Here is a 27,463-nt window from a genome sequence, read left to right as displayed (position 1 = left end):
AAGAAATGGTGATAAGAAAAACCACACGTAGCTCCGATGCTAAGAAAGACAAACTCTGCGATGGCCGGGAATGGAACCCGGGTCAACTGCTTGGAAGGCAGCTATGCTCACCACTATACCACCATTTGAGACTACAAGCCATCCCTTCACTGTCTGTTCTATGCTGTACATGATTAGGAACGTGCTCTACAACTAGCAGACCAACTGCTTCCTCTCTGTTCTGCCACCTTTGTGTGCGCGTCTCCCGCTGATTACCTGCCCTGCCCTAACGTGCTTCACCTGTGTCTGATTGTCTCCCCTGACCTTGCGTGACCCCAGTGAATGGTAAAGACAGGCTCTGCGGCCTTAACATGACTTGTCTGTGTGTGTTGTGTGTGCTGTGTGTGTGTGTACATACGTGTGTACAGGTATGTTCAGCACCGAGTTAGGTCAGGCAGTGCTGTGTGTCTTCACCTGTTTGACCCGGACTTGCAGGACTGGAAACATGGCCTGACCACCTGTGGGAATTTCTGCCCACTGCAGCAGCTCTCTGCTTATTTATATTAACTCTGACTGTGACAGTGATTCACGCATGACACAGATCTATGCACGATACAGATCTGGGCATTGCACAGATGTATGCATGCATATCATGACGACATCACACCACAGTAAGGACACTGTTTGAGGTCACGACTCTGACATCACATTAAATAATGTCATCAAGATCATCTTATACATGTCATGAAGGAACCTGACTGAGAAAAGGAAATAAGATATTGTGACTCACATGCACGCACACAACCATGCATACATTCACACGTGCACACAGGTCTCGGTTAAGACCCTACAGGTAAGCACGGACAGGGAATGGTAAAGACAGGCACTGCGGCCTTGACAAGATTTGTCTGTGTGTGTGCAAGGTGTGTGCCCAGGTAAAGTGCGGCCTCCCCGGTGAGCTGCCAGCTGTCCCTCCCTTCTGGTCCTCCGGCAGACTGCCAGGGGCCCCAGAAATACAAACAAACAAACACGAACAAAGCATAAACTCCTGGCCCCCTTCTCAGCAGCACCAGGGGCGTGGCGCTGCATTTACAGTACCAGGGGCACGAGGATTTTCCCAGTGCGGTTTGCTTGGTTTAGCCCGGGGAGGGGTGCTTAAGTGTGGGTGAACAGGTTGTAGCGGTGCGCAAGGTTGTGGTAGGGTTAGATGCAGGAAAGATGACAGGTATCAGTTAACTAACAGGTTACATCTTTAAACAGGTGAAATCCGTTTTTTTTCTTGGCGTTTACAAAATAATATGCCACTGCTACCACTCTCCTGTGACACGGTTACCATTGTAACCTATAGATACACAAGGTTGCTATGGTAACCTAAATTGACACAAGGTTGCCAGGGTAACCTACGGAATATAGACTACTGTGATCAAAGTCAGAATATGATGAAATTCGGAATTCTGAGGTCAAAGTCAGTATTCCTAGATGAAAACAGAATTTCAAAGTCAAAGTCAGTATTTTGAGATGAAAGCCACATTTGAACAAACAATGAGTAACCACCGGGATACATCATTAATTAATTATTTTAATGTATGAGTTATGTTTAATAAATGCTTTTCTTATGATGGATTAAGTACTTATTCATGGTTAATTAGGACTTAAAAGATGTAGCTATTATAAAGTGCATTCATCCCATTTTTTTATTTATACCATCTAACTATGTAGCTCTTCTGTTGTTGTAAGTTCTTTTTGTGAAAGATTATTTTTTCCTTTGTTGTTGATCCATCCATCCATCCATTATCTGAACCTGCTCTGTCCTGCAGTGCTGCCCTTGCAGCGCTGCCCTTGCAGCAACCACACTGATCAGTTACAGCTGTTTCTAATGTTGCATGTGTTTCTGCCCACTGCAGCAGCTCTCTGCTTATTTATATTAACTCTGACTGTGACAGTGATTCACGCATGACACAGATCTATGCACGATACAGATCTGTGCATTGCAGATGCCCTGCCCTAACGTGCTTCACCTGTGTCTGATTGTCTCCCCTGACCTTGCGTGACCCCAGTGAATGGTAAAGACAGGCTCTGCGGCCTTAACATGACTTGTCTGTGTGTGTGTGTGTGCGTGTGTGTGTGTGTACATACGTGTGTACAGGTATGTTCAGCACCAAGTTAGGTCAGGCAGTGCTGTGTGTCTTCACCTGTTTGACCCGGACTTGCAGGACTGGAAACATGGCCTGACCACCTGTGGGAATTTCTGCCCACCAGCAGCTCTCTGCTTATTTATTTAACTCTGACTGTGACAGTGATTCACGCATGACACAGATCTATGCACGATACAGATCTGTGCATTGCACAGATGTATGCATGCATATCATGACGACATCACACCACAGTAAGGACACTGTTTGAGGTCACGACTCTGACATCACATTAAATAATGTCATCAAGATCATCTTATACATGTCATGAAGGAACCTGACTGAGAAAGGAAATAAGATATTGTGACTCACATGCACGCACACAACCATGCATACATTCACACGTGCACACAGGTCTCGGTTAAGACCCTACAGGTAAGCACGGACAGGGAATGGTAAAGACAGGCACTGCGGCCTTGACAAGATTTGTCTGTGTGTGTGCAAGGTGTGTGCCCAGGTAAAGTGCGGCCTCCCCGGTGAGCTGCCAGCTGTCCCTCCCTTCTGGTCCTCCGGCAGACTGCCAGGGGCCCCAGAAATACAAACAAACAAACACGAACAAAGCATAAACTCCTGGCCCCCTTCTCAGCAGCACCAGGGGCGTGGCGCTGCATTTACAGTACCAGGGCACGAGGATTTTCCCAGTGCGTTTGCTTGGTTTAGCCCGGGGAGGGGTGCTTAAGTGTGGGTGAACAGGTTGTAGCGGTGCTCAAGGTTGTGGTAGGGTTAGATGCAGGAAAGATGACAGGTATCAGTTAACTAACAGGTTACATCTTTAAACAGGAAGCGATGTCACAGGGACACTGGGCTGTGACGACTTAAGCGAGACACAGGCTGAGATTGAGGAGAGCATGTTGTTCTCAGCTCTCAGTTATCTCTATCTCTGTGTTTTTATGTGCAGATGACTGCGACAAAAGCCATGCGCCCAACGTGGGGCTCGAACCCACGACCCTGAGATTAAGAGTCTCATGCTCTACCGACTGAGCTAGCCGGGCAAGGCCAAGTGCAGAAACCTCGGAGGTGACGGTCACATGACCATTCAGAGCGCGACCGTGATAACCCCTACACTACAGAAACGCACATCCTAATTGCTTTAGAAAATATGTTCAGACTGCAGGTCTTAATGCCCAAATCGGATGTTTTGGTGAAATCCGTTTTTTTTCTTGGCGTTTACAAAATAATATGCCACTGCTACCACTCTCCTGTGACACGGTTACCATTGTAACCTATAGATACACAAGGTTGCTATGGTAACCTAAATTGACACAAGGTTGCCAGGGTAACCTACGGAATATAGACTACTGTGATCAAAGTCAGAATATGATGAAATTCGGAATTCTGAGGTCAAAGTCAGTATTCCTAGATGAAAACAGAATTTCAAAGTCAAAGTCAGTATTTTGAGATGAAAGCCACAAGTATGAACAAACAATGAGTAACCACCGGGAGTACATCATTAATTAATTATTTTAATGTATGAGTTATGTTTAATAAATGCTTTTCTTATGATGGATTAAGTACTTATTCATGGTTAATTAGGACTTAAAAAGATGTAGCTATTATAAAGTGCATTCATCCCATTTTTTTATTTATACCATCTAACTATGTAGCTCTTCTGTTGTTGTAAGTTCTTTTTGTGAAAGATTATTTTTTCCTTTGTTGTTGAATCCATCCATCCATCCATTATCTGAACCTGCTCTGTCCTGCAGTGCTGCCCTTGCAGCGCTGCCCTTGCAGCAACCACACTGATCAGTTACAGCTGTTTCTAATGTTGCATGTGAGGGGAATGTGACAACCTCTACACTCCGGCCATGGGGCCGGAGCCTATCCCAGCTATCTACCGCTGAGAGGCAGGGTACACCCTGGACAGGTCACCAGCGGGTGTGGCCTCATGCTTTATGAATGTGTCATCATTAAAAAAGGTCCGCGCATCTTTGAGCGTCCCTGGGTGGGCTCGAACCACCAACCTTTCGTTCATTTGCAGGAGGTTCTTGAAAGCACAGATCAAATAACCTTTAGGTCAAGTCACGAGAAGATACTTTGGCCAAACTGTGCTCTTGTCAACTGCACAGCTGTTGTTGGTTGTCCTGATTTAAATTCCTGTGAAGAAATGGTGATAAGAAAAACCACACGTAGCTCCGATGCTAAGAAAGACAAACTCTGCGATGGCCGGGAATCGAACCCGGGTCAACTGCTTGGAAGGCAGCTATGCTCACCACTATACCACCATTTGAGACTACAAGCCATCCCTTCACTGTCTGTTCTATGCTGTACATGATTAGGAACGTGCTCTACAACTAGCAGACCAACTGCTTCCTCTCTGTTCTGCCACCTTTGTGTGCGCGTCTCCCGCTGATTACCTGCCCTGCCCTAACGTGCTTCACCTGTGTCTTGATCTCCCCTGACCTTGCGTGACCCCAGTGAATGGTAAAGACAGGCTCTGCGGCCTTAACATGACTTGTCTGTGTGTGTGTGTGTGCGTGTGTGTGTGTGTACATACGTGTGTACAGGTATGTTCAGCACCGAGTTAGGTCAGGCAGTGCTGTGTGTCTTCACCTGTTTGACCCGGACTTGCAGGACTGGAAACATGGCCTGACCACCTGTGGGAATTTCTGCCCACTGCAGCAGCTCTCTGCTTATTTATATTAACTCTGACTGTGACAGTGATTCACGCATGACACAGATCTATGCACGATACAGATCTGTGCATTGCACAGATGTATGCATATCATGACGACATCACACCACAGTAAGGACACTGTTTGAGGTCACGACTCTGACATCACATTAAATAATGTCATCAAGATCATCTTATACATGTCATGAAGGAACCTGACTGAGAAAAGGAAATAAGATATTGTGACTCACATGCACGCACACAACCATGCATACATTCACACGTGCACACAGGTCTCGGTTAAGACCCTACAGGTAAGCACGGACAGGGAATGGTAAAGACAGGCACTGTGGCCTTGACAAGATTTGTCTGTGTGTGTGCAAGGTGTGTGCCCAGGTAAAGTGCGGCCTCCCCGGTGAGCTGCCAGCTGTCCCTCCCTTCTGGTCCTCCGGCAGACTGCCAGGGGCCCCAGAAATACAAACAAACAAACACGAACAAAGCATAAACTCCTGGCCCCCTTCTCAGCAGCACCAGGGGCGTGGCGCTGCATTACAGTACCAGGGGCACGAGGATTTTCCCAGTGCGGTTTGCTTTTTAGCCCGGGGAGGGTGCTTAAGTGTGGGTGAACAGGTTGTAGCGGTGCGCAAGGTTGTGGTAGGGTTAGATGCAGGAAAGATGACAGGTATCAGTTAACTAACAGGTTACATCTTTAAACAGGAAGCGATGTCACAGGGACACTGGGCTGTGACGACTTAAGCGAGACACAGGCTGAGAATGAGGAAGAGGAGTTGTTCTGAGCTCTCAGTTATCTCTATCTCTGTGTTTTTATGTGCAGATGACTGCGACAAAAGCCATGCGCCCAACGTGGGGCTCGAACCCCCGACCCTGAGATTAAGAGTCTCATGCTCTACCGACTGAGCTAGCCGGGCAAGGCCAAGTGCCGAAACCTCGGAGGTGACGGTCACATGACCATTCAGAGCGCGACCGTGATAACCCCTACACTACAGAAACGCACATCCTAATTGCTTTAGAAAATATGTTCAGACTGCAGGTCTTAATGCCCAAATCGGATGTTTTGGTGAAATCCGTTTTTTTCTTGGCGTTTACAAAATAATATGCCACTGCTACCACTCTCCTGTGACACGGTTACCATTGTAACCTATAGATACACAAGGTTGCTATGGTAACCTAAATTGACACAAGGTTGCCAGGGTAACCTACGGAATATAGACTACTGTGATCAAAGTCAGAATATGATGAAATTCGGAATTCTGAGGTCAAAGTCAGTATTCCTAGATGAAAACAGAATTTCAAAGTCAAAGTCAGTATTTTGAGATGAAAGCCACAAGTATGAACAAACAATGAGTAACCACCGGGAGTACATCATTAATTAATTATTTTAATGTATGAGTTATGTTTAATAAATGCTTTTCTTATGATGGATTAAGTACTTATTCATGGTTAATTAGGACTTAAAAAGATGTAGCTATTATAAAGTGCATTCATCCCATTTTTTTATTTATACCATCTAACTATGTAGCTCTTCTGTTGTTGTAAGTTCTTTTGTGAAAGATTATTTTTTCCTTTGTTGTTGAATCCATCCATCCATCCATTATCTGAACCTGCTCTGTCCTGCAGTGCTGCCCTTGCAGCGCTGCCCTTGCAGCAACCACACTGATCAGTTACAGCTGTTTCTAATGTTGCATGTGAGGGGAATGTGACAACCTCTACACTCCGGCCATGGGGGCCGGAGCCTATCCCAGCTATCTACCGCTGAGAGGCAGGGTACACCCTGGACAGGTCACCAGCGGGTGTGGCCTCATGCTTTATGAATGTGTCATCATTAAAAAAGGTCCGCGCATCTTTGAGCGTCCCTGGGTGGGCTCGAACCACCAACCTTTCGTTCATTTGCAGGAGGTTCTTGAAAGCACAGATCAAATAACCTTTAGGTCAAGTCACGAGAAGATACTTTGGCCAAACTGTGCTCTTGTCAACTGCACAGCTGTTGTTGGTTGTCCTGATTTAAATTCCTGTGAAGAAATGGTGATAAGAAAAACCACACGTAGCTCCGATGCTAAGAAGACAAACTCTGCGATGGCCGGGAATCGAACCCGGGTCAACTGCTTGGAAGGCAGCTATGCTCACCACTATACCACCATTTGAGACTACAAGCCATCCCTTCACTGTCTGTTCTATGCTGTACATGATTAGGAACGTGCTCTACAACTAGCAGACCAACTGCTTCCTCTCTGTTCTGCCACCTTTGTGTGCGCGTCTCCCGCTGATTACCTGCCCTGCCCTAACGTGCTTCACCTGTGTCTGATGTCTCCCTGACCTTGCGTGACCCCAGTGAATGGTAAAGACAGGCTCTGCGGCCTTACATGACTTGTCTGTGTGTGTGTGTGTGTGTGCGTGTGCGTGTGTGTGTGTGTGTACATACGTGTGTACAGGTATGTTCAGCACCGAGTTAGGTCAGGCAGTGCTGTGTGTCTTCACTGTTTGACCCGGACTTGCAGGACTGGAAACATGGCCTGACCACCTGTGGGAATTTCTGCCCACTGCAGCAGCTCTCTGCTTATTTATATTAACTCTGACTGTGACAGTGATTCACGCATGACACAGATCTATGCACGATACAGATCTGTGCATTGCACAGATGTACTGCATGCATATCATGACGACATCACACCACAGTAAGGACACTGTTTGAGGTCACGACTCTGACATCACATTAAATAATGTCATCAAGATCATCTTATACATGTCATGAAGGAACCTGACTGAGAAAAAGAAATAAGCATTGTGACTCACATGCACGCACACAACCCATGCATACATTCACACGTGCACACAGGTCTCGGTTAAGACCCTACAGGTAAGCACGGACAGGGAATGGTAAAGACAGGCACTGCGGCCTTGACAAGATTTGGTCTGTGTGTGTGCAAGGTGTGTGCCCAGGTAAAGTGCGGCCTCCCCGGTGAGCCTGCCAGCTGTCCCTCCCTTCTGGTCCTCCGGCAGACTGCCAGGGGCCCAGAAATACAAACAAACAAACACGAACAAGCATAACCCTGGCCCCCTTCTCAGCAGCACAGGGGCGTGGCGCGCATTTACAGTACCAGGGGCACGAGGATTTTCCCAGTGCGGTTTGCTTGTTTAGCCGGGGAGGGGGCTTAAGTGTGGGTGAACAGTTGTAGCGGTGCGCAAGGTTGTGGTAGGGTTAGATGCAGGAAGATGACAGGTATCAGTTAACTAACAGGTTACATCTTTAAACAGGTGAAATCCGTTTTTTTTTTCTTGGCGTTTACAAATAATATGCCACTGCTACCACTCTCCTGTGACACGGTTACCATTGAACCTATAGATACACAAGGTTGCTATGGGTAACCTAAATTGACACAAGGTTGCCAGGGTACCTACGGACTATAGACTACTGTGATCAAAAGTCAGAATATGATGAAATTCGGAATTCTGAGGTCAAAGTCAGTATTCCTAGATGAAACAGAATTTCAAGTCAAAGTCAGTATTTTGAGATGAAAGCCACAAGTATGAAACAACAATGAGTAACCACCGGGAGTACATCATTAATTAATTATTTTAATGTATGAGTTATGTTTAATAAATGCTTTCTTATGATGGATTAAGTACTTATTCATGGTTAATTAGGACTAAAAAGATGTAGCTATTATAAAGTGCATTCATCCCACTTTTTTATTTATACCATCTAACTATGTAGCTCTTCTGTTGTTGTAAGTTCTTTTTGTGAAAGATTATTTTTCCTTTGTTGTTGAATCCATCCATCCATCACATTATCTGAACCTGCTCTGTCCTGCAGTGCTGCCCTTGCAGCGCTGCCCTTGCAGCAACCACACCTGATCAGTTACAAGCTGTTTCTAATGTTGCATGTGAGGGAATGTGACAACCTCTACACTCCGGCCATGGGGGCCGGAGCCTATCCCAGCTATCTACCGCTGAGAGGCAGGGTACACCCTGGACAGGTCACCAGCGGGTGTGGACTCATGCTTTATGAATTGTGTCATCATTAAAAAAGGTCCGCTGCATCTTTGAGCGTCCCTGGTGGGCTCGAACCACCAACCTTTCGTTCAGTTTGCAGGAGGTTCTTGAAAGCACAGATCAAATAACCTTTAGGTCAAGTCACGAGAAGATACTTTGGCCAAACTGTGCTCTTGTCAACTGCACAGCTGTTGTTGGTTGTCCTGATTTAAATTCCTGTGAAGAAATGGTGATAAGAAAAACCACACGTAGCTCCGATGCTAAGAAGACAAAACTCTGCGATGGCCGGGAATCGAACCCGGGTCAACTGCTTGGAAGGCAGCTATGCTCACCACTATACCACCATTTGAGACTACAAGCCATCCCTTCACTGTCTGTTCTATGCTGTACATGATTAGGAACAGTGCTCTACAACTAGCAGACCAACTGCTTCCTCTCTGTTCTGCCCACCTTTGTGTGCGCGTCTCCCGCTGATTACCTGCCCTGCCCTAACGTGCTTCACCTGTGTCTGATTGTCTCCCCTGACCTTGCGTGACCCCAGTGAATGGTAAAGACAGGCTCTGCGGCCTTAACATGACTTGTCTGTGTGTGTGTGTGTGTGCGTGTGCGGTGTGTGTGTTGTGTACATACGTGTGTACAGGTATGTTCAGCACCGAGTTAGGGCAGGGCAGTGCTGTGTGTCTTCACCTGTTTGACCCGGACTTGCAGGACTGGAAACATGGCCTGACCACCTGTGGGAATTTCTGCCCACTGCAGCAGCTCTCTGCTTATTTATATTAACTCTGACTGTGACAGTGATTCACGCATGACACAGATCTATGCACGATACAGATCTGGCATTGCACAGATGTATGCATGCATATCATGACGACATCACACCACAGTAAGGACACTGTTTGAGGTCACGACTCTGACATCACATTCAATAATGTCATGCAAGATCATTCTTATACATGTCATGAAGGAACCTGACTGAGAAAAGAAATAAGATATTGTGACTCACATGCACGCACACAACCATGCATACATTCACACGTGCACACAGGTCTCGGTTAAGACCCTACAGGTAAGCACGGGACAGGAATGGTAAAGACAGGCACTGCGGCCTTGACAAGATTTGTCTGTGTGTGTGCAAGGTGTGTGCCCAGGTAAAGTGCGGCCTCCCCGGTGAGCTGCCAGCTGTCCTCCCTTCTGGTCCTCCGGCCAGACTACCAGGGGCCCCAGAAATACAAACAAACAAACACGAACAAAGCATAAACTCCTGGCCCCCTTCTCAGCAGCACCAGGGGCGTGACGCTGCATTTACAGTACCAGGGGCACGAGGATTTTCCCAGTGCGGTTTGCTTGGTTTAGCCCGGGGAGGGGTGCTTAAGTGTGGGTGAACAGGTTGTAGCGGTGCGCAAGGTTGTGGTAGGGTTAGATGCAGGAAAGATGACAGGTATCAGTTACACTAACAGGTTACATTTTTAAACAGGAAGCGATGTCACAGGGAGATTAAGAGGTCTCATGCTCTACCGACTGAGCTAGCCGGGCAAGGCGAAGTGCAGAAACCTCGGAGGTGACGGTCACATGACCATTCAGAGCGCGACCGTGATAACCCCCTACACTACAGAAACGCACATCCTAATTGCTTTAGAAAATATGTTCAGACTGCGCAGGTCTTAATGCCCAAATCGGATGTTTTGGTGAAATCCGTTTTTTTTTCTTGGCGTTTACAAATAATATGCCACTGCTACCACTCTCCTGTGACACGGTTACCATTGTAACCTATAGATACACAAGGTTGCTATGGTAACCTAAATTGACACAAGGTTGCCAGGGTAACCTACGGAATATAGACTACTGTGATCAAAGTCAGAATATGATGAAATTCGGAATTCTGAGGTCAAAGTCAGTATTCCTAGATGAAAACAGAATTTCAAAGTCAAAGTCAGTATTTTGAGATGAAAGCCACAAGTATGAACAAACAATGAGTAACCACCGGGAGTACATCATAATTAATTATTATTTTAATGTATGAGTTATGTTAATAAATGCTTTTCTTATGATGGATTAAGTACTTATTCATGGTTAATTAGGACTTAAAAAGATGTAGCTATTATAAAGTGCATTCATCCCATTTTTTTATTTATACCATCTAACTATGTAGCTCTTCTGTTGTTGTAAGTTCTTTTTGTGAAAGATTATTTTTTCCTTTGTTGTTGAATCCATCCATCCATCCATTATCTGAACCTGCTCTGTCCTGCAGTGCTGCCCTTGCAGCAACCACACTGATCATTTACAGCTGTTTCTAATGTTGCATGTGAGGTGAATGTGACAACCTCTACACTCCGGCCATGGGGGCCGGAGCCTATCCCAGCTATCTACCGCTGAGAGGCAGGGTACACCCTGGACAGGTCACCAGCGGGTGTGGCCTCATGCTTTATAAATGTGACATCATTAAAAAGGTCCAGCAGCATTATGACGGTTTCTCTGTGCCACCAGAGGGCAACAAATCAACAAAGAGTCAAGGTGCTTCACAGTGAAGACTTAAGTGTGTCTTCCTGATTGATGGAAGCAGCAGTGATCTGTTAGTGATCAGTCATCCACAGCTCCCCCTTCATGGTGTGGTTACAAAACCACAGCAGTCTTATCTGAGGGCAGCAGGGGCTCATGGGAGTTTTGAGCAGCTCGTCCTGGTTTGGCCTCAGCTGCATCCGAGCGTCACTTCTCTGTGAGTTCACCAGAGGAAACAGGCTTCTCCTGCCGGCTGCTGCTCTTTGCTGTCTGTGTTCAGGTGAGTGTTTCCAGCCAATCAGGCGCTGACGAGCCGCACCTGTAACAAACACTGACCTCCATCTGTCTCTGCAGCACTGGTTACCATGGCAGCAGCTCTGGCTCTGATTCAGGATGATGTCACACTGACCAGGAGAGTCAATGAGAGTGTCTCCTTCAGCTGTGGATTCAACTGTGTGGCCATGAAGTATTCTGGTACCAGAAGAAAGACAAGGACATATTCAGACTGATTCTTTATATTGGATCAGATGGTTCCACATACTCAGGTTACAATCATTCTCAGAAAGATGATTTCTCAGTTGAAAGAAATGAGAAGATCAGTAAGTTGAAGATCAAGACAGTTAAAGAGGATCATTCAGCCACCTACTACTGCTCCTGTTGGTGGAGTAATAATCTTTGGTCCCTGAACTAAACTGAGAGTAACAGGTAAAAACTAACATTTAATTTTACTGTTGAAAATTTCACTACAACAAACATATATACACATATTATATTTAGTATTATGTAAACTTTAATATTGAAAATATAATAAAATTATTGATTGTATTTTTTAGGACAGAGTTATTTGTTGATAAATATAAAGGATAAACAATTCAATGAGGTTAAGGTCAATACAGAATTTAATGTAATATGCACATCATTAGTGATTGATTCATTTTAGTATATTCAAATATTAAAGTGAAATTAAATGTTTGTTTTTCTATTTATATAACATACAGTAAAATGAAAATAAAATATGAAATAAAAGATAATTTTCACATCATATATCTGGTGACCTGTCCAGGGTGTACCCGCCTCTTGCCTGTAGATAGCTGGGATAGGCTCCAGCCGCCTGTGACTCTTCACATAATATATATTTCAAATATCACGACATGTTTCTCTGTTTAAATTAAACCAATTCAGTGTTAACTTCATGAGGTTATCAAGATAAAATTATACACTTAAATATGATGATTACATTTAAATCTAAAAACATATATTGTTTAACTGTTAATGATACTAGTGGAGCAAAATTATTTATCATCATGTATGTGAACATTAAGATATTGTTATTATTGTATTGTTTAAGTGGTTGTTATGTTGACATACTGACATACTAAATAATGATGTTTGTTTCATCAGTTATATTGTAGTAATAAATGAAAGTCATAGAAATGTCACAATTTGACTTGAAGACAAACAGCTTATTTACAAACCCAATTCCACAAACTTTGGGCTGCTGTGAAAGATTTGGCAACTAATGAGGTTCATTGGCAGCAGCTGAGAAACATGACTAGTATAAAAGGAGCATTTCAGAGAGGGCTGGCTCTGTCCTGGGCTGTCCCCTGGACTCAGTGGACTCTGTAGGTGAGAGGAGCATGTTGGCCAAGCTGTCCAGCATCCGGAACAACCCCTCTCACCCTCTGTGTGAGACAGTGGGGACCTTGAGTAGCTTGTTTAGCTGTAGAGTGCTGCTCCCTCAGTGCAAAAAGGAACGCTACCAGAGGTCCTTTGTGCCGTCAGTGGTCAGACTATATACCAACAGTATCACACATGACTGCTGCTGTGTTCTCCTCTGATGGTATGGGGTTGCATTAGTGCCTGTGATGTGGGCAGCGGACACATCTGGAAAAGGCACCAGTGCTGAACATGTTAAAAGAAGAGGGGATGCTAACAAATAGTAAACATCACCCTGTTCCAACTTTACTGAAGCGTGTTGCTGCCATCAAAGTCAACATGAGTGTGCAGTGTTTGCTGTGTGGACAAATGGAGCTGCTGCACTGACAGACTGATGATTGTGTGTCTGTGTTGTATGACCTCAGAGCAGCAGGTGGTGAAGCCTGTGGTAAGCATGTACCCAGCAGCATCCACAGGCCGTCCTGAAGGGAGCAGCTCCCTGCTCTGTCTGGCCTCAGCCATGGTTCCTCCTCTGGTCTGCTTCTCCTGGAAACGACAGAAGGAGAACGGCTCACTGGAGGAGCTGCCTCCTACTGAGGGAGAGCAGCTGGAGCTCAGAGAGATGGAACGCAGCGCCGCCATCTTGTTAATCCAGCAGCAGGAGAACAGCAAGTATAAGTACAGCTGCTATGTCAACCACAAGGGGGGCACAGTGGAGGCCCAAACACAACAAGGTAATGAAGGTGTTGATAAGATGTTGAGCAGAGACCAGAGGACGTTTCCAAACATGTGATTCCTTTTCTGTTTCAGAGCTTCCAGCTGCAGCTTCCTGTCCTCCAGAGAGAGAACCTGCAGACCTGCCAGCTGTGCAGCACGCTGACTGTAAGATCCATTCAGGATGAAGATGTTTACACTACAACACAATCAGAGAATGACCTGTTTGTCTGTGTGTGTCAGTGTCCTTCCAGACTCAGTGCAGGGTGAAGCTGGTTCTCTACACTGTGCTGATAGTGAAGAGTCTGCTGTACTGCTGTGGACTCTCTCTGCTGATGATCGGCTGACTGCTCGTCCTCCATCACATCATCCATCACTGTGCTCAGAGTCCATCAGTGATCACATGATGCACTTTTTTCTCTTTGTACTAAAACTTTGAGTCAGTATAAAACTGAATCTGACTTCCTGTCTGCTTTGATCTTTCTGCATTTATAGCTTTCCTTTACTTTTTATTACAAAGTGTCTTCACATTATTTTATTGTCATTTCACAGTAAAGCTGATCAATCATGTTGCAGCCTGGGAGTCATGTGACTGTGGTTGTGAAGCAGCAGGTGCAGAACAGGATGTGATAAAAACCAAAGGATAAACCCACACGGCTGTTGTGTGTGTTCAGCGTGGCGTCTTTGTGTGTTAATCTTTTTTAAATCTGCACGCTGACGACTCTGCTGTTTTCTTCACTGTGACATAAAATGAGAGAATGTTTGAATGTTTTATCTGCACACATGTGCTCTCTGATTTGATGATAAATGAATGCTTTAAATGTGAGTAGAAGAAGAAATGAACATGTAGCTGTCTTCAGACTCTCTGCAGCTCTGTCACTTTCTGATATTGATAAACTCTTTCAGATCTGATGTTTTGTATCCAAACACATTTTTGTCATTTTGAATCAATTGTTGAAAACACTAAATGCAGACTGATCTGCAGCATGAAGTGAACAGGAAGTGTGGGGGTCTCAGGACTTCCTGGAACCATCACAGTGAAACCCACAGAAACCCACAGAGCCGTCTGATTGGCTGCTTTCTGTCCTAATAACCGCTGAGAACACTCTGATATCTGCAGCTGTTCCTCCGTCTCTCTCTACACTAAAAATCCATCTATTCATGAACTGTAGCTGCAGCATTAACCATCACTGCCCTCCTGTGGTCACTGTCAGGTACTACATGCTGTCTGTGAAGGTGTCAGTATGAACCTGAGCAGACATTCATACTTGAAAAAAGAAAAGGAAAAAGAAAAAGAAATGATTGAAATCAATAAAAAACAAGAGTAGATATTGCTTCTGTCCTTCACTCTGACTGGAGAAAGGAGCTGTATAATCATCATTCCAACAATAAGAAGAAAGCAGCACACCAGTCACGTGATCATGTTGTACAGTAAATGAGTGTAAACAAAAAGCACTGAGAGTTTTTTGTGGTCCAGATGAACTCACTCCCTACCCCCCACATGGGGAGCTCACTGTCGGGCGCCATATGGTAACATTATTGGAAAAACATTTTTTGACATTTCGGACATTAACTCCATCATTTTCTGTGGCCATTAATTACGTCATTGCTGCCACAAATAAATCCAATAAGTCCAATCTCGCTAAGCTAAACAAACTACGTTACTACCCATTATAATTTGTGCCGTTATAGCCCAACAAACATTTTATGGCAAAACAATAAACAACAACAACAACAATAAAACAAACACAAGCGCAATGCATGACGCTACATATCACTAATGTATGGACACTACTTTTCATGATGCGTTGTGGGATACATTGGGATCGTCAAGAGGAGACATCTGTGTCTCCTCTCCAGTTTTCTGCTGTCTGTCTCTCAGCTTTGTCTGAAATGAAAAGCAGAAGAAACATTAAGTTTGGAATCCATTTGTGCATTTTCACCTCGCTAAAACCAAACACCATTAATCATTAATTACATGAAAAGATGTTCAACTGATTGGAAGAATATTTTTGAATAAAGCCTCCCTTCCTGAGACATTCTGTGTATCAACATTTTTAAGCCTAAACCTCTGGTACCTCTAATATATGTACTGACAATATAATATCTAAAACATGACGTTACACATCTAAAATCATTATTTTACAACAATGACAACACGCACTGCTGTCCTATGTGTTACAGACACAGAGCATGCTCCTCAATGTAAAGAGGGAAGAGTCATTTTCCACATTTTGTACATTAGCATGACAACAAAACCAGTAAATTCCACTGTCCAGTCATCCTGCCGTCTACTGTGAAGGTTCTCACTCTCCTCCACTGGTCACCAGTTCTTTATTTTCCCTATGTGATAATATGATCTCAGAGTACTTGAACTTTTTTGCTTGCTCCTAATATAGTCTGTTTTTCTCTCAGGAACCACTCAGCCCTGGTGATCTCCAGTCTGTGCTGCAGTACTCTGACCACCTGACCCAAGATTGTGTTTTTTGATCTCATTTGTGGACACCTTTAGCACTTTTTGTGTTTAGGGTAATAAACTGCTTAAATTTGGAGCCTTGCTCTTTGCTCTTGGATCCTTCGTTCAACCACACAACACCTTGTAGGAGAGAGACATTCCTGCTGATGAAGGATAAACTGTGAATCACTCAGCTGCTCCAGGAACTTCATTTTTGACAACTTCATCTTCCCAAATTTCCATGAAGGACCTTCCCAAAAGGATTAATAAAGTATATTCTATTCTAAGTGTACTCTATTCTATTCTATTCTATTCTATTCTATTCTATTCTATTCTATCATCTGATGTACTTGAGGAGAAAATCCATCCATTGACTTTTCTAGATAGAGCTAGCTACAGTTTATTATTTGTGAGTTTGATGCATCAAAACCAAACAACTCTTCAAATCAAGAATACATTTGTTCATCAGGATGTGGGAAACCAAAGCTGTTATAAGTGCACATCTTCATCTCCTACTGCGGTAAATTATGAGGAACTAAATCATTAACCATTAAGAGCCCTGACAGAGCTCCATTACATGTTACATGGACATTTCAACAACACTTCATTGCAACAATAAGTTATACATAGAAATAATCAGTTATATGTATCAACAGTCTGTTATATAGTAAAAGTCACACATGGCAGTTCTGCTGTACAAAGCATACATACATACAAACATACTGTATATAGCATACGTCTTTATACATGGCAGTGGTCTTAACCTGTTCAAAGTCATCAACTCACTGACTATTGTCTAAGGGGTACTATGTAGTGTACGCACTTTCCCCATTGCGGGACAAATAAAGGTTTTCTTAATCTTAGTAAGGTCATTGCCGAAATTAAAGGGGAAAAAAATTCAAAATATCAACATTCTGTTATACATAGCAAAGGTCTATTACACACAGTATTGACTCTGCACCTTATTGTTGTCATGATTAAGATAGCAGCAGCTATTAAGATCTGTTAGCTAGCTGCCTGCAACATTAAATGATTAGTATGGGTCCTAATGCTGATCCATGAGGTACTCCACAGGTAATACTGAGTACAATTGACTTTTACTCTGAGGCCATTTGGGTTGAGGACACTAGAGAGAGAGAAAGAGAGAGAGAGAGGAGTCCTCATCTTCCCAAAAACCATTTGGGACATTTCCCAACATCAATGGCTAAATGAGGCTGTTGGGGACATTAAACATCATGGACATAGAAAGCTAATGGAAAATCCAAATCTTGCACCATCAGCTGTTACTTGTCTGTGTTGCACAGGTGGAAGTGAGTGTTGTGCTTGTTGTTAATGCTCTGCACTGCTGGAAGAATTCCTTAATTTTTTTGTGGAAAGTTTTCCCAAAAAAGATGTAGAGAATTGGGTTGAGAACACTGTTGAAGATGCCCAAGAAGAAGGAAAACTCTCTGATGGTTTCGAAGAATTTGCCATGACACTTGACCTGAGGGATATATAAAAGAATCAAATACAGTATTGTAGCTATTTGGTCTGGCAGCCAGCAGATCACAAACACGAGGAGGACTGCCAGGACCAGAGTGGTGGCCCTGTGCTCCATTTTCTGAGTGCTTGAGCTCTCTGTTACCCTGTTCCTCAAAACATGAAGAATGTTGACAGTGCAGAAGAACATAATACAAAGGGGGAGGAAGAAGCTGAATGTTGAATACAGTATATAAGACAGCATGACATGACTTCTACTTGGATAAAAACTATCACATTCAGTAATATTTTTCTCAGGATCATGTACTGCTTTAAAGTAAAAGATAACGTCGACATTCAGAAGAAAACCCAGAGTCCACACCAGAACACATCCCAGCTTGGCACAAATTGGCCTGCGGAGTCTTTCATGGGACAGCGGGTTCACCAGTGCCAAATAACGATCTATGCTAACCAGAGCAAGGAAGCCGCTGCTGCAGGAGGTGTTCATGTTGATAATAGTGTAAATCAGTTTGCACTTGGCAGAACTCAAGTACTTGTTTGATGAAATTAGAACTGTGAAGGGGAAACAGATCATCAGAAGAAAGTCAGCAGCAGCCAGGTTGCTTAAGTAGATCTCAGGCACAGTGCAGGCCTTCTTGTGGAAGCAGAAAACCACCAACACAAACAGATTGAGGATGATTCCCAGCACACTGATGGAAAGGAAGGACACCCCCATCATAAAGTTCAAAGATATGTCACCAAAACACTGGGTTTCATTCTGGTATGCAGTCTCGTTACTCAGGTTGGCAGACATGCTGTGAAGACACAGAGGAAGCAAAGTTAGCAAAGTTAGCAAACAGCTTTCATTGTTGGTAACACAAGAGTACTCTAGTTTCCACAGGAGGTGATGCAGTAATGCAGCCAGTTACAAATTCGGAAATGTTCTGAATAGTAAACTACCTGTTATCTGGTATTACGATCTCTGGCTAGCAGTCGATGTTTGCGGCCCGTCCTGGCCATGACCAGTCAGTCTGTTTGCAAGAAACTCACAGCCATTGTAGCGCTGCTCCTCCATCTACACATTTTCACTGGATTATCAGTGGGCCAATACAGTATACAGTATTGTTCCACTATTACTATTGTAAATACTTCTTCTTATTCTCCTTCTTCCGCCGATTTTCGGCACCTAACTAGTCCCACAGCTTTTGCGCCAGTGACCTGAAACTTTCACAGAACGTCCGGCTATATGGTACTCTTAATAACCCAGTCAACATTACGTCTGTTTCACTCTCTGCACCTATTCAACCTTTCAGTTTCACCCCTCTCTCAGTTGGTAAAGTTCACAAAGCTCTCAAGCTTTCAGACACTGCAAAATCAGCTGATCTATTTGCCCCACCAAATTATCTGTCCTGGCCACACTGATGGAGTCACTTATCAGTATCCAGTTAAAAGAATTTTTGTCTGAAAGTAACATCCTATCTAAATTTCAATCCGGGTTCAGAAAGCAACACAGTGCGACTACAACAGCTTTAGAAGTAACAAATGACATAATTTACACCTTAGACAATAAACAGCACTTTGCAGCACTTTTCATCGATCTTTCAAAACCATTTGATGCTGTTGATCATTTAATTCTGAAACATAGGCTCATAGCCAGTGGATTGTTACAGCAAGCTGTGAAATGGTTCAAAGTTTATCTCTCAGACAGGACTCAGTGTGTTCAGGCTGAAGGTTATGCATCCAAAACCCTTACTGTCACACAGGAGTACCTCAAGGGTCAGTCCTAGGACCACTGCTATTCATTCTCTACATCAACAGTATAACTAAAAATACTAAATATAAAGCACATTTTCATTTCTATGCTGACGAGTAATCTATACTACGGTCTCTACACCATCTGAAGCTGTCAGTCAGTTACAGTCGACTTTCAACTCTGTTCAAAGCAATCTCTTCGATTTAAAACTCATCCTAAATTCAGATAAAACAAAGTTCATGCTATTCACAAACACTAAAAGCCCAAAAACCTACCACATCTCACAGGGCTCTCAAATACAGCAATCAATACAAATACCGTGGCCTCTGGACTGATGATTCATTTTCTTTTACTGTTCACACTAAACACTTGAAAAAACCAAGATTGAAACTGGGAAATGACTGATGCTGATGTTTTATATTTTTTTAATATGTTTTTTATATTGAGCTGCTGCCTATCTTGGCCAGGACAATCTTGTAAAAGTCTCTCCTGATTAAATAAAGGTTAAATTAAAAAAAATGTTAATGGTCATAACTGTCATGACCTGGTGTTTATTTATGGTTTTGTTTTCCTTGTTTTGGGTTTTTAGTTTAATCTGTGCTTAGTTATTGTTGTTTTCCTGTAGTCCTGGTGTTTTGTTTTCCTGGGTTTGTGTTTAGTTGTCTTGTCTTGAGTTTCCTGTTTTACTTTGGTAGTCCTGTCCTCCCTGTGTATTGTCTTGAGTTTTGCTTCCTGTGTTTTCCCTCCTTGTTGATTACCAGCCCTGCCCTCATGTGTGTCACCTGTGTCTCGTTGTCTTCCCTGGTCCCCTTGTATATAGTCTGTGTCTTCCCCTTTGTCCTTGCTAGTTCGTCTCGTCTGGTGTAGGGTGTGTTTGTTTGTTTCATGTCTCGTCCATGCCATGCCATGCCATGCCATGCCATGCCATGCCTAGATCCTCGCCTACCATGCCATGTATTTCTGCCTGACCTCGGGGTGCTCCAGGTAGTTGCCTTGCTCTTGTTGTTTTGCTCCTGCCCTGTAGTTTTTCCACGCCAGTGTGATTTTGTGTTGCTACTTTTGTACTTTACCTTTTGACCACAACAAGTGTGATTTTTAGTTTGTTTTGTTTGCCCTCCTGGCTTTAAATAAAAGACTGCTTTTGAACATTTAAACCGCTCTGCGTCCTGCAACTGTGTCCTCACCTCATCCAGAAACCCTGACAGTACGAACTAGCCACTATGGACACAGCAGGCACAGAAGCAGTTAAACCGGCTGCCTTTAGCCGCGGCCCAGAGTTCGCCCCGTACGAGCTGGTGATCCTCTGGAGCCAGGCCAACCAGCTGAGGAGGAAGCTCCAAGCTGAGCTCGACCTGGTGGATCACCTGCCCTCACCTCCCGCGGACAGGAGGGAGGTGAGGGGGTTGGTGGATCACAGGATCTCGCTCCTGCAACAGCTGGGGGAGTTGTGGAACCTGAAGGAGCAACTCAGAGCCCAGATGGACTTAGCTCTGAGCGCTAACCCGTGGCTCCACCTCCATTATGCCCGGGCGTTCGAGGACATGGAGGAGTTCCAGGCTCCTGTGGCCCCCATGCTGCCCCCCTGGTTTCCCCGCCCAGTCCTCGACTCTGCCCCAACTCCTGAGGGCGGGCTCCAGATGTCGTCATCCCTTCCGGTGCCGCCAGAGGGCGGGCTCCAGATGTCGTCATCCCTTCCGGTGCCGCCAGAGGGCGGGCTCCAGATGTCGTCATCCCTTCCGGTGCCGCCAGAGGGCGGGCTCCAGATGACGCCATCCTCTCCGGTGCCGCCCAGGGGCGGGCTCCAGATGACGCCATCCTCTCCGGTGCCGCCCAGGGGCGGGCTCCAGACGACGTCGCTCCTCCCGTCTCGGCCAGAGGGCGGGCTCCAGACGACGTCGCTCCTCCCGTCTCGGCCAGAGGGCGGGCTCCAGACGACGTCATCCCTTCTGGTGCCGCCCAGGGGCGGGCTCCAGACGACGTCATCCCTTCCGGTGCCGCCCAGGGGCGGGCTCCAGACGACGCCATCCTCTCCGGTGCCGCCCAGTGGCAGGCTCCAGACGGCGTCGCTCCTCCCGTCTCGGCCAGAGGGCGGGCTCCAGACGGCGTCGCTCCTCCCGTCTCGGCCAGAGGGCGGGCTCCAGACGGCGTCGCTCCTCCCGTCTCGGCCAGAGGGCGGGCTCCAGACGACGTCGCCTGCCACAGAGACCTCCAGTGCCCCCCGCAGAGGACTTCCTGCCAAGACAGGGGTGGCAGAGACGCTGGAGGTCACCTGTCTGGATGCTGGGGGTGCATCCAGCCTTGACCCTGGAGGGTCATCAGATCTGGGTCCACGCCCTGACCCAGAAGGACTCTCAGCCCCAGCGACTGGTCCAGTCACTGGGGAACCCCCAACTCTGGTTTCCTGTCGGGACCCTGGAGGGTCCCCTGCTCTGGTTTCCTGTCGGGACCCTGGAGGGCCCCCTGCTCTGGTTTCCTGTCGGGACCCTGGAGGGCCCCCTGCTCTGGTTTCCTGTCGGGACCCTGGAGGGCCCCCTGCTCTGGTTTCCTGTCGGGACCCTGGAGGGCCCCCTGCTCTGGTTTCCTGTCGGGACCCTGGAGGGCCCCCTGCTCTGGTTTCCTGTCGGGACCCTGGAGGGTCCCCCGCTTCGTCCTCGTCTCTGGTTTCCTGTCGGGACCCTGGAGGGTCCCCCGCTTCGTCCTCGTCTCTGGCTACCTGTCGGGACCCTGGAGGGTCCCCCGCTCTGGTTTCGTCTCTGGCTTCCTGTCGGGACCCTGGAGGGTCCCCCGCTCTGGTTTCGTCTCTGGCTTCCTGTCGGGACCCTGGAGGGTCTTCTGTTTCGTCCTCGGCTCTGGCTTCCTGTCTGGACCCTGGAGGGTCTTCTGCGTCGTCCTCGGCTCTGGTGTTCTGCCCGGACTCTGGAGGGTCCGCTGCCTCGTCTTCGCTGGTGTTCTGCCCGGACCCTGGAGGGTCCGCGGCCTCGTCTTCGCTGGTGTTCTGCCCGGACCCTGGAGGGTCCGCGGCCTCGTCTTCACTGGTGTTCTGCCCGGACCCCGGAGGGTCCGCGGCCTCGTCCTCGCTGGTATTCTGCCCGGACCCCGGAGGGTCCGCTGCCTCGTCCTCGCTGGTGTTCTGCCCGGACCCCGGAGGGTCCGCAGCCTCGTCATCGCTGGTGGTCTTCCGCCCGGACCCCGGAGGGTCCGCGTCTCCATCGCTGGTGGTCTTCCGCCCGGACCCCGGAGGGTCCGCGTCTCCATCGCTGGACCCCGGAGGGTCCGCGTCTCCATCGCTGGTGGTCTTCCGCCCGGACCCCGGAGGGCCCGCGTCTCCATCGCTGGTGGTCTTCCGCCCGGACCCCGGAGGGCCCTCAGCCATGTCCATGCTGTGCTTCCGCCCGGACCCCGGAGGGTCCTCAGCCATGTCCATGCTGTGCTTCCGCCCGGACCCCGGAGGGTCCTCAGCCATGTCCATGCTGTGCTTCCGCCCGGACCCCGGAGGGTCCTCAGCCATGTCCATGCTGTGCTTCCGCCCGGACCCCGGAGGGTCCTCAGCCATGTCCATGCTGTGCTTCCGCCCGGACCCCGGAGGGTCCTCAGCCATGTCCATGCTGTGCTTCCGCCCGGACCCTGGAGGGTCCCTGTCCCCTCCATTTCTGACTCTGCCCCCCAAGCACCCCAGACTCTCGTTTTACGGGACCTTTGTCTCCGTTGCCCCTGTTGGCCCATGGCCGGGGCCTTCATGAACTCTGGGACTTTGAGTTATTTTGATTCATTTCTGAGACCTTGAACTCTAGCTCCCTGTGTTTTTATTTGGACCCTTGTTTTGTGTTTTTAGGAACGTCTGGGAGCCGTTCCTTGAAGGGGGGGTTCTGTCATGACCTGGTGTTTATTTATGGTTTTGTTTTCCTTGTTTTGGGTTTTTAGTTTAATCTGTGCTTAGTTATTGTTGTTTTCCTGGGTTTGTGTTTAGTTGTCTTGTCTTGAGTTTCCTGTTATACTTTGGTAGTCCTGTCCTCCCTGTGTATTGTCTTGAGTTTTGCTTCCTGTGTTTTCCCTCCTTGTTGATTACCAGCCCTGCCCTCATGTGTGTCACCTGTGTCTCGTTGTCTTCCCTGGTCCCCTTGTATATAGTCTGTGTCTTCCCCTTTGTCCTTGCTAGTTCGTCTCGTCTGGTGTAGGGTGTGTTTGTTTGTTTCATGTCTCGTCCATGCCATGCCATGCCATGCCATGCCATGCCTAGATCCTCGCCTACCATGCCATGTATTTCTGCCTGACCTCGGGGTGCTCCAGGTAGTTGCCTTGCTCTTGTTGTTTTGCTCCTGCCCTGTAGTTTTTCCACGCCAGTGTGATTTTGTGTTGCTACTTTTGTACTTTACCTTTTGACCACAACAAGTGTGATTTTTAGTTTGTTTTGTTTGCCCTCCTGGCTTTAAATAAAAGACTGCTTTTGAACATTTAAACCGCTCTGCGTCCTGCAACTGTGTCCTCACCTCATCCAGAAACCCTGACAATAACACTGTAAAGTAATATTCACTTCATAAATAATGCTGCTACAAGATAAAAGTCTCTGGGTGCTGTGTCACAATAATGAGCCAGGAGAATGACATCACTGCATTTAAACTGCATGTTTCTGTCTATGCCCCCATACACAGATGGAACTTACAATGCACCCAGTGTTACACTCATCTGCAGGAAAAGATGATCATTGTACTGTCATCATCTGACAGTACAACACGTTCCTCCCACTTACAAGTCTACATGTCACTTTCAGCTTATTATAGGCTACATTTACAGTTACTTCACAGTGCACACAGATAAAACACTTCCACACACATCCCAGTAAAGCTCATCAATACCTTGTAGGTGAGAGAGTCATTCCTGCTGATGAAGAATAAACTGTCAATCACTCAGCTGCTCTCTTCCAGGAGCTTCAGCATCTGATGTAGAAAAAACTGATGTTTATGTGATGTCAGACAAATGTCACATGATTGACTTTGTACACACACCCACTGTTGCCCCTCTTCTTGTTGCATCATGTGCAGAAATCAATGTTTTACCTTCAAGCCAAGAATACATTTGTTCAGGATGTGGGAAACCAAAGCTGCACATCTTCATCTTCTGCTGCAGTAAAATATGAGCAACTAAATCATTAACCATTAAGAGCCCTGGCAGAGCTCCATTACATGTTATATGGACATTTCAACAATCAGCATCACTTTTTACTGCAGACCATGTTAGTGAGAAGAGCTAGATACTGACATAACCTGCCGCTCCAGCTCTGGACTTCTCCCAGGATATGTAGACTTTACCTTCCACTGAACATGTATCCAGAAGGATCCAGTGGTTTAAGATTAAGATTAAGACTATTTTTTTAGTCCCACAATGGGGAAATTGTGTTGTTGCAACAGCAGATGCAGACAGCAAAAGATAATTTAGAAAAGATATATACATGATAAAATAAACTACCAATAAAATATAGAATAGAATAGAATCAAGAAACAGTTTACATATTAACAGTTATTGCACAGGTGAGTGAAGGTAGAAGTGGTCTGTAAAAAAAACTGTACATAGTGCATCAAAAACTAAATAAATAGTTTATTGTACACTGTGGTGTGTGAATATTGCACCTATCAGAAGTGTTTATTATACAGTCTGACAGCAGCAGGAAGGAAAGACCTTCTGTATCTCTCCTTCACACACCGAGGGTGGAGCAGTCTGCCACTGAAGCTGCTCTGCAGAGCTGACAGGGTGTCCTGCAGGGGGTGGGACTCATTGTTCCGCATGGATGTCAGTTTTGCCAGGACCCTCCTGTCACCCACCTCCTGCACCGAGCAGCCCAGGACAGAGCTGGACTTCCTGATGACTCTGTCCAGCTTCTTCCTCTCCCTCTCAGTGATGCTGCTGTTCCAGCAGACCACAACGTACAGGATGACTGATGCCACCACAGAGTCATAAATGGTCTTCAGGAGGAAGATGGCGGACCACGCGACGGACTAGACGTGTTTGAGGGAGCTCCACCTTTGATTGAACTCTAGTGGGGCAGAAGCTATGGCAGCTAGCGCTAATGTTACCAGCACTATCACCCCGGCCACTAATGAAGATATTCTAACCGCAATACACAAGATGAAAAACGCAGTGGATGAGAGGTTTGACGAGCTTAGTGGATCACTCTCCAGTCTTAAAACAGCTTTATCTGCTGTCAGTGAACGTGTGTCCACAACTGAGGCGGCCGTGGACTCGCATGAAAAATTTTTTTTTGATCAACCCGTGGATGTGGACCGTGCTCACCGCAGTGCAGCACCAGCTAAAGACGGGAAACCGAGAGCCATCATCGCCAGGTTACACCGCTTCCAGGTGAAGGAGCTCGTACTGAGGCTTGCGAGGGAGAAGGCTCCGCTGCGGTATGATGGACGGCCTGTGTTCATTTTTCCCGACCTGACTTCTGCGACCATGAAGAAACGAATGGCTTTCCAGCACATCAAGGAGAAATGCAGAATCAGGAAAATTCGATGTGGTTTCAGGCACCTGTTGTGACCTAATCTGGTCACCCCGGATTCCCAGACTCCGTCCCCGAAGCACAGAACATTGAATGAAAACCAGTACTGATCAGTTTCAGTTTCGCCTTTATATAAAGGGAGAATGCACAGCTCAATACAGACCCCTCGATCTGCTCCTACATTTACATAGAAAGGCATAAAAGGTAATGTTTTTCAGTGAAACATGCATATTCAATAATCACAAGGTGGAAGGCGTATACGAAACTAAAAGACATTGAAGTTCTCCCACTCACATTTCAGATGTGAGGGTGTGTGTGTATTCTCACAGATCCTCCTGTTACGGCCTTGAGTATATCTTGTCTCTTTGGTTACATCTCTGGGTCAACTAGGGGTTTGCAGTTCGAATATCTAAACACACCATTAAACATCAGAATGCTTTATGACCTCAGCCAGAGGTCTGGATCTATGCACAACCATACACTTTTACCATATATGCAGACAGACATATATTTTGACCAAGTTTGACCATATATTTCCACAATTCCCCCTTTTGGACTCTACTAAGAGTCCAACACTCAGAAATATAAGGAAAAAGAAACAACAAACGGTCACATCAGCAAATAGGAAAACACTGTGTGTAATCAAACAAAACTATGGGTAAAAGTGACATCTATATGTAACAACACTGTGAGTAAAATCCAAACACCCGGTGTGTGCGTATGTGTGTCAAAACCATTAATGAAGGTGCAAAAAGAAAAAACTCTGTGAAAAATGTAGTGTATTAAAAACATATCATGTGAGTATATAAAACGAAACGTGATGGCAAAGTTTAAATCCCTGCATCGAAAATCAGATCGTCCTCCAAGTTCTCTGCCAACAATGGGATACTATAAGAATAATATAAGTAACAAGTAGAACAGTATAAAGATTAATATAAAAATGAATATTTAGTATTACACCTCTGTCCAGGGAACTCGCAGTGTAACCAATAGATCAAAAAAATTATGAACAACCCTAATATGGTTATCCTAACAAGAAAACAAATACATGTTATACATCATAGTATGTGGGGGTATTTTAATCGGTCGGTCTTTCACCGTTCCCGCCCCCAGATACTCCTAACAGCTCAAATATAATGACAATTGTCAGTTAGAATGTACAAAATTGTTCAAAATTTTATAAGTTCATGTATGTGTTCCTGTCCGTCTGCCTCGTCCATCCAGCCCCCGTCAGGTCCTCTGGTCCTCTCGTCCTCAGGATGTGTCTTCTTTCTTCGGATCCCTGGGGTTAGACTACCCGGGATCCTTGATCTCTGTCAGGGGATTATTCTGCCCCTTTTGTGACAGGATCTGTATCTGAATCAGCCGATTCAGACTTCTGTGCCCTCAGATCAGTTTGGACGTCCTGTAGAGAGCGTTGAGGCTCCTCTGCGCCTGCGCACTGGCTCCAGTGATACCAGGTGTCCCCCTTTCCTCTCAGCCGAACCGCGTGAGAGGTGCGTTCCGTCACTTGGTAGGGACCGGTCCACCTTGGTTCCGACCACTTCCGTTTGATGACCCTCAGAAGCACCCAGTCAGCCTCAGGCGGAGCCCCGCTGGCAGCTGCTGGATGTCGGTCCTGTACCTGCTTGGAAAAGTTGGTCAC

General features: G+C 46.1%; 1 protein-coding gene and 2 non-coding genes across 3 annotated transcripts; all 3 read right to left on the bottom strand.

Moving 5' to 3' along the window:
* Positions 1-3,090: 3,090 nt before the first annotated feature.
* trnak-cuu (transfer RNA lysine (anticodon CUU)) lies at positions 3,091-3,163 on the bottom strand. Its single transcript has one exon. It is a non-coding gene; the product is annotated as a tRNA-Lys (tRNA).
* Positions 3,164-5,638: 2,475 nt separating this feature from the next.
* trnak-cuu (transfer RNA lysine (anticodon CUU)) lies at positions 5,639-5,711 on the bottom strand. Its single transcript has one exon. It is a non-coding gene; the product is annotated as a tRNA-Lys (tRNA).
* Positions 5,712-17,226: 11,515 nt separating this feature from the next.
* LOC114453466 (B2 bradykinin receptor-like) lies at positions 17,227-24,255 on the bottom strand. The gene is made up of 2 exons (XM_028433371.1): positions 24,179-24,255; positions 17,227-18,387 (listed from the first exon to the last, which is right to left on the bottom strand). The coding sequence occupies exons 1-2, from the start codon at positions 24,196-24,198 to the stop codon at positions 17,391-17,393; spliced, it is 1,017 nt and encodes a 338-aa protein (XP_028289172.1). The 5' UTR covers positions 24,199-24,255; the 3' UTR covers positions 17,227-17,390.
* Positions 24,256-27,463: the final 3,208 nt, after the last annotated feature.

This window comes from Parambassis ranga, chromosome 20, assembly GCF_900634625.1.
Source record: "Parambassis ranga chromosome 20, fParRan2.1, whole genome shotgun sequence".
Classification (NCBI taxonomy): domain Eukaryota; kingdom Metazoa; phylum Chordata; class Actinopteri; family Ambassidae; genus Parambassis; species Parambassis ranga.
Note: the sequence above shows the minus strand (reverse complement) of the source record. Positions and strands in the feature narration are given on the sequence as shown.

Excerpts from the sequence above, each read along its gene's own strand:
- LOC114453466 (XM_028433371.1), bottom strand. The coding sequence starts at position 24,198 with ATGACTCTCTCACCTACAAG. Across the intron at positions 18,388-24,178 it reads ATGACTCTCTCACCTACAAG|CATGTCTGCCAACCTGAGTA; the intron begins GTATTGATGAGC and ends GTGTCTTCACAG.